This window comes from Hyaena hyaena, unplaced genomic scaffold (assembly GCF_003009895.1).
Source record: "Hyaena hyaena isolate Hyena2069 unplaced genomic scaffold, ASM300989v1 scaffold_249, whole genome shotgun sequence".
Classification (NCBI taxonomy): Eukaryota; Metazoa; Chordata; class Mammalia; order Carnivora; family Hyaenidae; genus Hyaena; species Hyaena hyaena.
In genome coordinates, this window is record NW_024080880.1 from 523,651 (window position 1) to 536,113 (window position 12,463).

The following is a 12,463-nucleotide window of genomic DNA, read 5'->3' on the forward strand; positions in this document are numbered from 1 at the left end:
CTTCCTTCCTTCCTTCCTTCCTTCCTTCCTTCCTTTCTTCCTTTCTTCCTTTCTTTCTCATTCTTTGATGAAGTGGGAGATACAGAATTGGTACTGGGGGAGGCTTGTTGTTTGTTTAAGGCAGATGCCAGTGTTTATAAAAATAGAAATCAGTATGAGAAGCATGTTTTTTCCCCTATTTTGCTCATCATCCATTTCTAGAATTCCCAATTCATCATATAATAAGTACTATAATATTCATCATTATAGATGCATAAAATCGCCGGCCTTCAGTTCTTCAGCTTACTGAAGTGAATGAATACATTTGTCTTCATTAGTTGAACATAATGCACAAAAATTGATGCAAATTATTCATCTTTCTGCAGGTCAAACCTTCCATTAAAATGAATTCGATCTTTTCATTGCCTAAGCAGCATAATTTTAATGTTGGTGAAGCGATTTTGCAAGGCTAAATCAAGATCCAATAATGTTCAGGGCCTGCTTTAAACTAAAAAAGTCAAATTACACTTGTAGAAGTTGTATATTTCTGGCATATTGTTAAGTCTAGATTTCATGTCACTGAAAACAGATGAGAGTCTCAGTAAGCTGTGTCTGCTCCACAGATCATCAACAAATTCTGCATGCTAGAATCTAGGAAGCCTCCAGAGGGAATTTGATGAATTATAAGCAGCAGTGTGAGCAGTTTTCATTAATAGTGTAAATGCTGACCAAATGGTGCCCAAACAATGCATAAATGGATAATTTCATGAAAACAGAGCTAGTTCTGATAGAATTTATATGCAAACATTGGATCATTTCATTCATTTAATTAGTGTCTTGTGCAGAGTGGTCCAAGGCCATGGATTCAATCTCTATTATAGATTCGTTAGCCAGATTGACTATGCCAGATTGTTACTCTTTGGTTTGTAGGACTAAGTAAGATCAATGAATCACTCTTACAGAAAATAAAAAGAGTCATGGCACAGAGGTAAAATGTGTAAATACTACATTCCAAAGAGAGCTGTCTTGCATTTGCTGGTCCTCATGTAAAGGGCATTTTCTTAGCATGCTGTATAGAATGTGGGGCCTTTATAGTCAGGTGACTTATGTTCAAACCCTAGTTCCACCAGAATGTAACAGGTGTCTTAGTTGATGTCCCTGAGCCTGTCTGAGACTCAGCATCCTCATCTGTAAGTCAAGGCAAGTATTCTACAATTGGGTTGTAATAAAGATTGAACATATTATATTCATATAGTGTTTGGATTAAGACACATGCACCACAAAGAATTACAAAGGACTGTCTTAAAGAAATGTTTTATCATTATTGAAAGGACATATTGTGGTGTTAAAGTTATTTGTATCTTACAGTTTTGTTCTCTATTCTTTAAATATTCAGACATATATAATATATTGTAGATAAGGCAGATTGTTAATTTAACCCATTCCTAACCAGTTAGAAATGTTTTTCTATGGAACTTACTTAGGGTTTTACCATCATATAATTGGTATACTGTAGTTAGCTAACCATCAGTTTTTTTAAAAAAATGTTTAAAGTTTATTTATATTTGAGAGACACAGAGACAGAGCATGAGCAGGGGAGGGGCAGAGAGAAGCAGGCTCCAGGCTCCAAGCTGTCAGCACAGAGCCTGATGCGGGGCTCAAATCCACGAACCATGAGATCATGACCTGAGCCAAAGTCGGATATTCAACCGACTGAGCCACCCAGGCACCCACAGCTAACCATCATTTTGGTGGAAGAAGGTGATTGTATCTACTCTATAAAGATGAGATAATTCCTATTGTAGACCACTTTCTAAATAAATAACGTTTTCCTTCCAAGCATTTCTTGAATGTTTAGTGAACAAAGTCCCAAGATGTATTTAGAGAAAAATATCTCTGAAGACATATTTTCTTCCTTTGTATTTGGTCATCTACAAGAAATTGTATTACTCTACAACCTGCTTTGCTCTGTAAAATAATGAACACAAAATATAGATATACAACATCCCCTTTCTTAAGGAGACAATTGTGAGAAAAACAAACTAAACACAAATTAGGGAAAGTACAACCTGGAAAAGTGGTCTGTTATATAATGCAAGGACTCTGGTAGATTTCAGTGAGGAGAAAGCAGTCATGCCAAATTGAAATCAGACTTGAACTCTACTTTAAACGATAGATACTGGGGTGCATGGGTGACTCATCGGTTAAGTGTCTGACTTCAGCTCAGGTCATGATCTCACGATTCGTTAGTTCAAGCCCTGTATCAGGCTCTGTGCTGACAGCTCGGAGCCTGGAGCCTGCTTCAGATTCTGTGTGTGTGTCTCTCTCTGCCCCATCCATGCTCATGCTCTGTCTCTATCTCTCAATAATAAACATTAAAAAATATTTAAAAAATAAAAAAAAGGATAGATACTTACTCTCTTCAAAAAGATAAGCTCTCTCCCAATTTTTGGATATTTGATGATTGACTACAATGATGACTTAATTTAAAGTGGTTCAACTTTTGTAATTAGTTCATTACAGTTTGATATTAGATTTGGAATGAAAACATCATAGTTAGGAAAGTATTCCTGACATTTCCATTCTTACCATTATTCAAATGATTACTATAGATGAAAAATTATAAGGAAGGCAGGGTTTCCAGTATAAAACTATTTCTATTTTCATATTTAGTGCCAGAGTTTCATGATTTAATACCCAGATAAGAAATGTGACCACAAATCTACTTCACCAGTTACTTTTTAAATCATGTATATAAAAGATGTCAGAATCAGTAAAAATAGTTTACTTTTTCATTATATGCTGATATTTCCCCTTCTTAGTCTTTTCACATAAGTTAGAGGCTATTCAGAATATGAATAAAAGGCAACTGGATAAAACTCATACTCTATAATTTGAATTTTTATTGATAGACTTTTTCGTGCCTCATATAAGCATCTCCTTTTGTCACTTTAGATACTTGAATGTTCTCCTGAGGATTCTGCAAATAATCTTTCAAATAGAATATATCTACATTGCTTTTCTATAAAGGCCATAAAGACATTGCATTTTGAGGTCTACAGCAGAGGGAAAAAAAAAACACAACCTCTATCCAATTTAAGGCAGTTATTGATTTTGAATATAAGTACTTTAAAATTTATTGTATCTATGATGTTTTTGTGGTACATCCACTTGATATCTATATGCATATTTCCTCCCTAAATCCATATAGTCTCTGCCTTATGTTTTTGTTTGTTTTTTACTTTTCCTCTCTCATTTCTACTTTAACAATGCATTTATGTTTGGCTCCATTTCATCATGACCCTGATATCTTATACCTAACTCTATCTTCTATATCTAGAAGAAATGAACTAAGTGGGTTTGGGATGCTTTCACTACCATTTTTATATCCTATATGTACCCTCCTAAAACAGGAATGTGATAGAAAGAAAATAGAAGAAATGTAGTCAAAAAGCAGCCAAAGAGAGTTATTTTCCCGACCCCTGTCCTTATGGATTTTATAACTTGTTAGGGTAAATGACCATTAAATAATCACAGAAATTATTTTTTAGTTACAAACTGAGACAAGTTCTAAGAGAAAAGGAACAATGATGCTATGGTACTGTGTAACAACATTATTGACTGAATCAAATAGGAAATAAATAAAATAAGTAAATAAAAACACTGAATAAACCTGGAAACAATGCAATATAAAATTAAATCCGAAATATAAATGCAAAAATTGTCTTAGCACTTCTTAAAAACAAATATGGGGAAAAAAATGTCCTTTGAGATAATAAAACCCATCTTCTGCTGAGGCAAAGGCTCTAAGTGAATGTGCTCTGGTTCTATCTTTATTGGAAGATTTGATGGAAAGATGGTAAAAAAAGACACAGCTCTAAAAGCATCCGGGATTTGTTGTGCATTTATGGCACTTAGCACTCATCTCAGCATAAGGAGCAGAAAGCCATTTCATAAACTTTCACATTGCCAGCGGCACTGTAATTTAAGAATGGAAGTCGGGAGTTCCAGCAGACACCCTCAGATCTTTTGGACTAGCTGCCCTTTTACTTATTAAAGCACTGATCTGGGGAAACTGCTGGCTGTTGATTAAATGCAAGGACTGCATAAAAATTTATTTTTTATTTTTTTATATTTATTTTTTTAAGTATAGTTTAGTCAAGTTGATTTCCATATAACACCCATTCCAACAAGTGGCCTCCTCCATGCCCTCTGCCCCAACCCCCATCAACTCTCAGTTTGTTCTCAGTATTTAAGAGTCTCTTGTGGTTTGTCTCCCTCCCTCTCCTTAACTATTTTTCCCCTTCCCTTGTAAACTTACTTGTTGCCCTAACTTATTCTAGATAGTCAGTATTAGAAGTGTGAAATAAGTCTATTCATGGACTCTACTTATTCTACTGATTTTAACAAGAGCCTGAGAAGATGTCCAATATCAGAAGTTCTACCCTGACTTATTTTGGCTATCTCATAATTGATATATTATAATTGATTGAATATTTCATTCAAAAAGTATTTGTTGAATGCTTGCTGTGTGATAGGCACTATGCTAGACAATGGATGAAATAAGGTAAATAATGAATGCTTGATTATCAATAACTGACAAGTAGCCTTGTCTTAAGCCAACACTTTAAGGACTTCAAGATCTCGGGTATATGTCTTAGAAACATCTATGAGATGAAACTCTTTCAGGAGTGCCTGGTGGCTTAGTCAGGTGTCCGACTCTTGATTTCAGCTAAGGTCATGATCTTGTGTTTTGCCAGCTCAAGGCCTGCATGGGGCTCTGCACTGAGAGTGCAGGACCTGCTTGGGGTTCTTCTCTCTCCTCTCTCTGCCCCTTCTAGTCTCCCTTTCTCTTTCTCTCTCAAAATAAATAAACTTAAAAAAAAGAAAATTAAATTCTTTCAATATAAGAGTAATACCTAGGAAATTATTAAAGTTCTTTGAGTCAAGCTCTTGATATAGCATATGCTTAGTGATTGTGGCATAGTCTCATACCCACAATATACCTACATAACTGTATTTCAGAACATGCACAATATCCTGGGGTAATGACCAGCTAAAAGAAATCTAAAGTTATGAGTAGTCTACTTCATAGAAATATCTTCCCAGACTCAAAGAGAACAACTACCAGGATGTTACTTAATTCTGTGTCATTCACAGCACACAATATCATCATGATGATCTGGATAACTATAAAATATAAAATAAAAGAAACTGAAGTTCACTAAAAAGTGAGCAGAAAGGATTTGTCATGCAAAACAGCAGTACTTAGCCAGCCTCCCCTGATTTTAACAAAATGTTAAAAAAATTTCAATGCTGTTAGGAAGAACAAAGACTGTGTACTTCCCCCCACACCCCAAATTGTTTTTTAATTAATTTTAATATACAAATATATTTAAATAATTGTAATAGCTCTTGACCCTCAAAAGTATCTAATAAAGGACTCAAAAGCCAGGTGTGGAAACTTGTCTTAAGGTGTGCAGTGTGATATGAATCTTTATGAGCTGATGCTTCATGAAGCATATAGAGCAATAGATGAAAAAGAGCATACAAGAAAAGAAAATACAACTTGATGAGCTGTGGTGTAATGAAGTGTAAATTCAAAGACAAGGAGGACGATATCTAAGCAGGGGCAAGCAGAAATATCTAACAAGGAACATATTGTTGACGGAGAGTGCTGATGTAATAAGAGTAGTAATTATTGGGGACACCTGGGTGGCTCAGTCGGTAAAGCATCTGACTTTGGCTCAGGGCATGATCTCACAGTTCCTGAGTTTGAGCCCCGTGTCCGGCTCTGTGCTGACAGCTCAGAGCATGGAGCCTTCTGCCTGCTTCGACTTTGTGTCTCCCTCTCTCTCTGCCCCTACCCCACTCATGTGCACTCTCTCTCTCTCCCTCTCTGTCTCAAAAATAAACATTTAAAAAATTTTTGAAAGAGAGTAGCAAATATTGTTACCTAAGGCAGCACTTTTCAAATTGAGATAAAAATAAAATAATTGCAGGAGACATTAATAAATGTACAGGGAAAATTTCTTTCCTTAAAAATAATTTAATCATCTTATTTATTTTATTTATATTTAGAGAGAGAGAACAAGGGAAGGGGAGAGAGAAAGGGTTAGAGAGAATCCCAGCAGGTTCGACACTGCCAGTGCAGAGCTCAACTTGGGGCTTGATCTCAGAAACCCTGAGATCATGTCTTGAGTTGAAATTAAGAGCCAGACTCTCAACAGAATGAACCACCTATGGGCCCTAATATAATCATTTTAAGCAAAGTTTTGGGGGTTTTTTTGTGTTTGTTTTTGTTTTAGCTTTTTCTTTTTTTAATGAGTAAATAGAAGCTTGTATTTTGATATTATATAATGTGAATTTATGAGATAAATATTTGTGATGGAGTATTCTTCAACCACATCTGACCAAGGAATCCTTAAAAAATGAAACATAGATGTACATTTACCAAAAAAGGAAGTCTGTGGGGAAACCCAGTTTTGGAAATATTGGTGTAATGTATTTTAGAAAGACATATTTATACAAAGCAAGGGTAATCTTGTTTCTGATTTGACAGTAAAGAAAATGTTGGCAAAATGGATAGGAAATTACCAGTGTATGGATAATATGATTTAACGTATTACACTAAAGCATGTCAAGTATCAGACAACTTGCTGTGCAACCTTTAAAGAAAAACTGTTTATCGATCAATATGCCTGGTCAAGAATTAAACATAATGCAGACCTCATTTTTATCATTTCTATGCCATGTAGATATTTTGTGATAGGATAAGGAAAACATTGGTATCTACTTAAAATTTGTGAGTTTGTAAAGAGTATGAAAATGACAATCAAATGAACAGATCAATCAGTGCATATAGGCTTAGAACCAAGTATATATAATCACATGTGGTTTTCATCCTACAAATAAGAAATTTAGAATGGTAGAAAAGAAGGGAAGGAGGGAGGGTCGGGGAGAGAGAAAGGGAAACGAAGGGCAACAGGGAAGAGAAGTGAAGGAAAAGAAGGAAAGGAAACAAGAAGAGAAACCAAAAAGGACAAAAAGAGAAACATATGAGAAAGTGAGGAGGAAAGGCAAAGGAATGAAGAGCCAGAAAGAAGGAAAGAAGGAAGGAAAGAAGGAAGGAAGGAAGGAAGGAAGGAAGGAAGGAAGGAAGGAAGGAAGGAAAGGAGGGAAGGAGGGAGGGATGAATCAACTCAATTTCCTAAGCCCAGCAAGTTAGCTCTGAAATACTTGGTAGGATTTGTGTTAATTGTTTATAATAATCACTGTTTATTTTCCTAAGGAACTTTTAATCTATTTATTGGGAGGGAATAAATGAAATTATAATTTTATGTAAAATTCTTTTATCAAAATTTAACATTTAGGGACATTTGGAGACAATAATTCCTTTACTGAGAAAATTCTAATAGGTGAATTTGTAGTTATTTATGCCCCTGCATGTACTATTACTATGTATTTCTTGAGACTGCCTCTGTGCCTCCTCAGTGCTCATTTTGAGCCCCAGGTCTTAGGCATCTGATACATTAAGGGGCTTCACTACATAATAGTCCTGTTTTGTTTGCTTCTTTTTTTCACTCTTTCTTTCCTTCTTTCTCTTCTTTCCTTCCTTTTGTAAGCTACAGCCTTTTCTATCTGGTAAATGAGATCTTTTGGCAAATTGTAAAGCACATACACACACACACATTTTTAAAAAACATAACAGTTTCTTTCTGTTAGTATGACTGTATTTTTAAATAACTGAAGAAAATCCCATTGTGAGCAAGAATATAAGAGATCCAAAAACCAGATATTACAAAGTGAAAATTGAAAGCCTAAATTCACCTCTAAGAAATATTTGGCATATCCTGCATGATTTTAAAAAAATGATTTATTTGCCAACATTTTAATGTAGAGAATTTTAGACAGAATGTTTCATGGGTTCTCACAAAAAAATAAAATATCTGCCAACCCTGTGTTGAAATTCTCATAAAGTTTTACTAAAACAGGAGCTGAAAGTTATCACTGGGGATGTTGCAATTTTTCAGATATTTTTGTCTAAAGTGCTTCTTCACTCATTTATGGGTATCTGTCTCCTTAAGCATTTGAAGATTGACTTTTAGGTACAATAGTATACATTATAATACACATCTTTACAATTTGCTCCGTAGTTTTTTAATCAATCTTAAAGTCATCTTGTAAATTTACATGACTTGTAAAAATACACCTCTTCCCTGGAGACAGCCTTGCGATATACGACTGCGGCTTCTCTTGCTGCCACTCAGTGTTCTCATGGTTCCTGGCTTGCCAGTATATGGATTGAGGCTGGGTTGGTGTTTGGGCAAAACTTAAGCTCTATCTATCTGACTAATGGCTGTTCACTTCATTAAAGCTAAGTGCATGGCTGTTCATGTCAAAGGGAGGATGCAAGATACTTTTGTTCCTTGATCTCAATGTGTCCTTGAGATTTTTCAAATAGGTGAAACTTCAGCCCATGTTTGACTTCAGCTAGTACCTATATAGAAATTCTGCCCAAGGAGCATCAAATGATGTACCAAAAGAATTAATGATTTATTGTCGAAGTGTTTCTTTAAAAAATAATTAAACTAAATCAGAGATGGAATGATAAGTAAAACATAATAAGGATTTGTCATCAATTATGTTCCTTATATTATCTTGTTAAAGACCTCAAAATGAGGTGTATTCTTTGTAGTGTTGATTTAACCCAAATTCTATTTGCACATTACTATATTTATATTGGAAAACAAGTATGGGGAGATTTGCTAGCAATAGGAAATTTTTATGTAACAGCAAGTTCTAGGAATAGGAAGCATAGCCAAGCAAGAAATAAAAGTGTATCTATCATTTGTGGAAAAGTGGGTTGCTTTTGTTTGTCTGTGCCTTATTTTGAGAAAGTAGGGGAGAATATTGTGTTTGAAGATATTAGAATAAACATCCTAATGCAGTTTAATGGGTATGGTGGGTTGGTAATAAAATAGTATTCTTTCAGTATTGTTCAGGATGAGAAAGAAGCTGACTCAAAATATTACTTAGCTAAATCAAGACTTTTTCATATTTGAAAGTCTACTTTTCAAGTCACTGTCACCCCAAATTTTGCTTACAATTGCACTTCCAGAAAAGAAACCATTTTGAAATAAAGTTTCTAATGTTTTTTTTTTTTAAATGTATTTTTGGGAGAGAAGGGGGGAGGGGCAGAGAGAGGGGAAGACACAGAATCTAAAGCAGGCTCCAGGGTTTGAGCTGTCAGCACAGAGCCCTATGCAGGGTCTCAACTGCACAAAACATACGATCATGACCTGAGCCAAACTCTGATGCTCAATCGACTGAGCCACCCAGGGGCCCCAAATCACATTTTATATTAGTCACATGTGGCCATTTTCACAAGTTCTATCAGCACAAAATTTTCTTCAAATGCTCTATTTCTAATTAAAAGACATATTTGATAGACTGCAATTCGGCTTAAAGGAGATTCCCCCCCCCAATCGAATATTTATTTTGGAGAGAATATACATGGTTAATCAGAATGGCAATTCAGAGTAGGAATGACCTTGAAGCTGGTGCTAGGTTAGATGCAGTGAATTAATGAAAACTAGATAGCCAAACAGATGGCCTGAATTTATGGTTTTTAAATACATGTCGGAGAGACTGAAAGCACTAGTTGTTACTCTTATGTAAGGAATGCCTCCGTCAGATATTATGCTCCCTATAATATGAAATATTTGCTGAGAGCCTATTATGTGAGAAAATATTGAGAATTAAGGTAGATGATATATGACAGAAATAGGCAGATATACATAATAGGTAGATATACATAAATAGGTAAATATAGTCTATTCCAAAGAGTTTATAATCTACATAGGAAAATAAGTCACATCCTGAAGGGTAAATAATAATAATATTAATACTACTATAATAATAATAATAATGATAATAAAGTGACCTAGGCTGAGTGTCCAGTTAGTGATCAAGGTAGAAAGGGGCATCCATTGAGACCTGACGTGGCTCAAGGGACTGATTTTAAACTAAACATGTTCATCAGAGTAGCATTTGGAAGAGAGCACAGCAAAGAAGCTGAGAAGCAGAAATTCTTTTATTATGAGGAATTAATTGTACAGTGAAAATAAAATATTTGAGTTATAAATATAGAAATGCATAATGTCCCTTTTTTAGAAAAGCTGGAAAAATGTTGTATAGAAGCATTATAGTTACACATTTCTTCTGAGTAAGATTAGGATTATGTTAACCAGCTCACCAGCTGGATTTGGTAAATCTTCACTCCTCCAACTTTTTCAACAGACTTCTTACTTCCTAGGATTTCCCATTTCTTTCTGTTTTTAGCCTGACTATTCTTGCTAATTAATAGAGAGTGAGGTTAAAAATGGTCTTGTTATATTAAATAAGTAAAAACAAGATCTATAATGGTATCCCTTCTGAGGCAGAAAACTTTCCTGATGAGGTGTTTAATCACTCTTAGCAAAAATAAAATTTCAGCATAGGTCCCTATAGGTATATTTAAGTAAGAAAAAAAAGTATTACAGGCAATATTAAATACAAACTAAAGTTAGTATTTTTATGTAAGCAGAAAACTTATGAATGAGTAGATGCAGAAAAATGCAATGGGCAGTATGGCATTTGAGGATAGAAAATGAAACTTTAGATACAGGCTATTTCCGGGTGGGAAAAAAAAGTAACACGAATCCTTTGGGATGGGTGTTGAAAGATGCATGCAGTTCAACATTACTCTATGCTTCTGGACAACTAACTAGAATAGTTATAACTGATATGATGGCTAATACAGATGGCCCCCGTGACCCCCATTAACATAAATAACTAAATTTCATTTATATTGTTGCCACCACTGGAAAGAACATTTCCCCCCAAAGCACAAAGTAATACATAAACCACTACAAAAATCTTACAGTGCTTTGCCATGATGATTTTTGAATCATCCTTGTCTGTACAAGCCTATTATTTCTCTTATTCATATAAAATAAAAATTTAGAAATGATTGCCTATTATGTGAAGTATTAGCTACCCCTGAATACAGCTTGTTAATCGTAATTGCCTTAAATTATTGCACTTAATCATGGGAGACATAATTTTCCCCCACAACTTGCCTAAAAATAGAGATTACTGGCTTATGAATGCTCTTTTTCAATGTGGAATGATTCTTAAATATTAGCTAAATATCCTGGCACTCTGTAATTTCTTTTTTAGGTTTCTACCTCTGTTTTAATATTTTCCAGTGCTCTGAATTGTCTGCCTTTTAAAAGGAGACATTTTCTTCCTTAAAAACAAATCTCACTTTATCGTTCAAAATCAGAAAGGGACTACCTTATCTTGTTACTCACTTATCTTCTTAAATGTCTGTTTTTGTCATTTTCCAGTTTTTTTTTTTTCTGTTGAGCATAAATATTAGATTACTGTGGAGAGTTTGGAAAAAGTTCCGTCCTCCTCTTATGATGTTAACCTTTAATTATAAAACTCCGGGTTCCTTGAAATAGTTAACATGTCTTCTCTCTTCTTAGGTTCTCCGTACAGAGACAAAATCACCATAGCAATTCTTCAGCTGCAAGAGGAAGGCAAGCTGCACATGATGAAGGAGAAGTGGTGGAGGGGCAATGGCTGTCCAGAGGAAGAGAGCAAGGAGGCCAGTGCCCTGGGGGTTCAGAATATTGGTGGCATCTTCATTGTTCTGGCAGCCGGCCTGGTGCTTTCCGTTTTTGTGGCAGTGGGAGAGTTTTTATACAAATCCAAAAAAAACGCTCAGTTGGAAAAGGTAAATGTCACTTTTTTACAATTTAAAGCAATTGTTGTTATAATAAAACAAACTATTTTCGATCTTTCCAACCAAGGGTAATGCTTGGATCAGTGACCTCAAATTGTCTTCTGCCATTCATTATCTAACAAAGGTTCACAGAAAGAATCATGATCAGCTTTGTGCTTTTTAATTTAAACATGGTGTGTTTAAATCGAAGCCAGCTTCAGAACAAGCAGCTATTTCTCCTTTTATTGAAGCCTGAAAAAGAAGAGACTGGCTGCTTGAGGTCCTTTGCAGTTAGTTTAATGGAGGAATATAATTAATTAATGGAAGAGGCAAAAATTAGAAATTGTAACATGAAGGAAAAAGTACTTCTCTACAGAGAAAACGTGTTTTAAAATACAATCCTGAACAGTTTCAAGTTAGAGGGTAAATGTAATTTTTATTTGAATATTTTTAGTCCAATAAATTTCTAATGGAAAAAAAAAACCCTTAACTTGCATTGTGGAAATAACAGCTAATTTTCTAAATTAGTAAATATGTGAAAATAGTGTGGTTCCTTTCTTGCCATTTAATGTTACTTTTAATAAGTCCTTTATTCCTTTGCACCAGAGTCTTTAGAAGAATATATATGCACCTGAGACTATTGCATTTTTTCTTGGGATTTTAATATATTTAATCTTTTGTACAAATATCTTTATGCTCCATTCTTGAAAG

General features: G+C 34.7%; 1 protein-coding gene across 1 annotated transcript in view; it reads left to right on the forward strand.

Moving 5' to 3' along the window:
* Nucleotides 1–12,463, forward strand: part of GRIK2 (glutamate ionotropic receptor kainate type subunit 2) — a 397,494-nt gene that overhangs the window by 370,562 nt on the left and 14,469 nt on the right. The window contains exon 15 of the mRNA XM_039244665.1: nucleotides 11,514–11,764. Within this exon, the coding sequence (XP_039100596.1) occupies nucleotides 11,514–11,764 (251 nt within the window). The remainder of the gene's footprint in view (nucleotides 1–11,513; nucleotides 11,765–12,463) is intronic.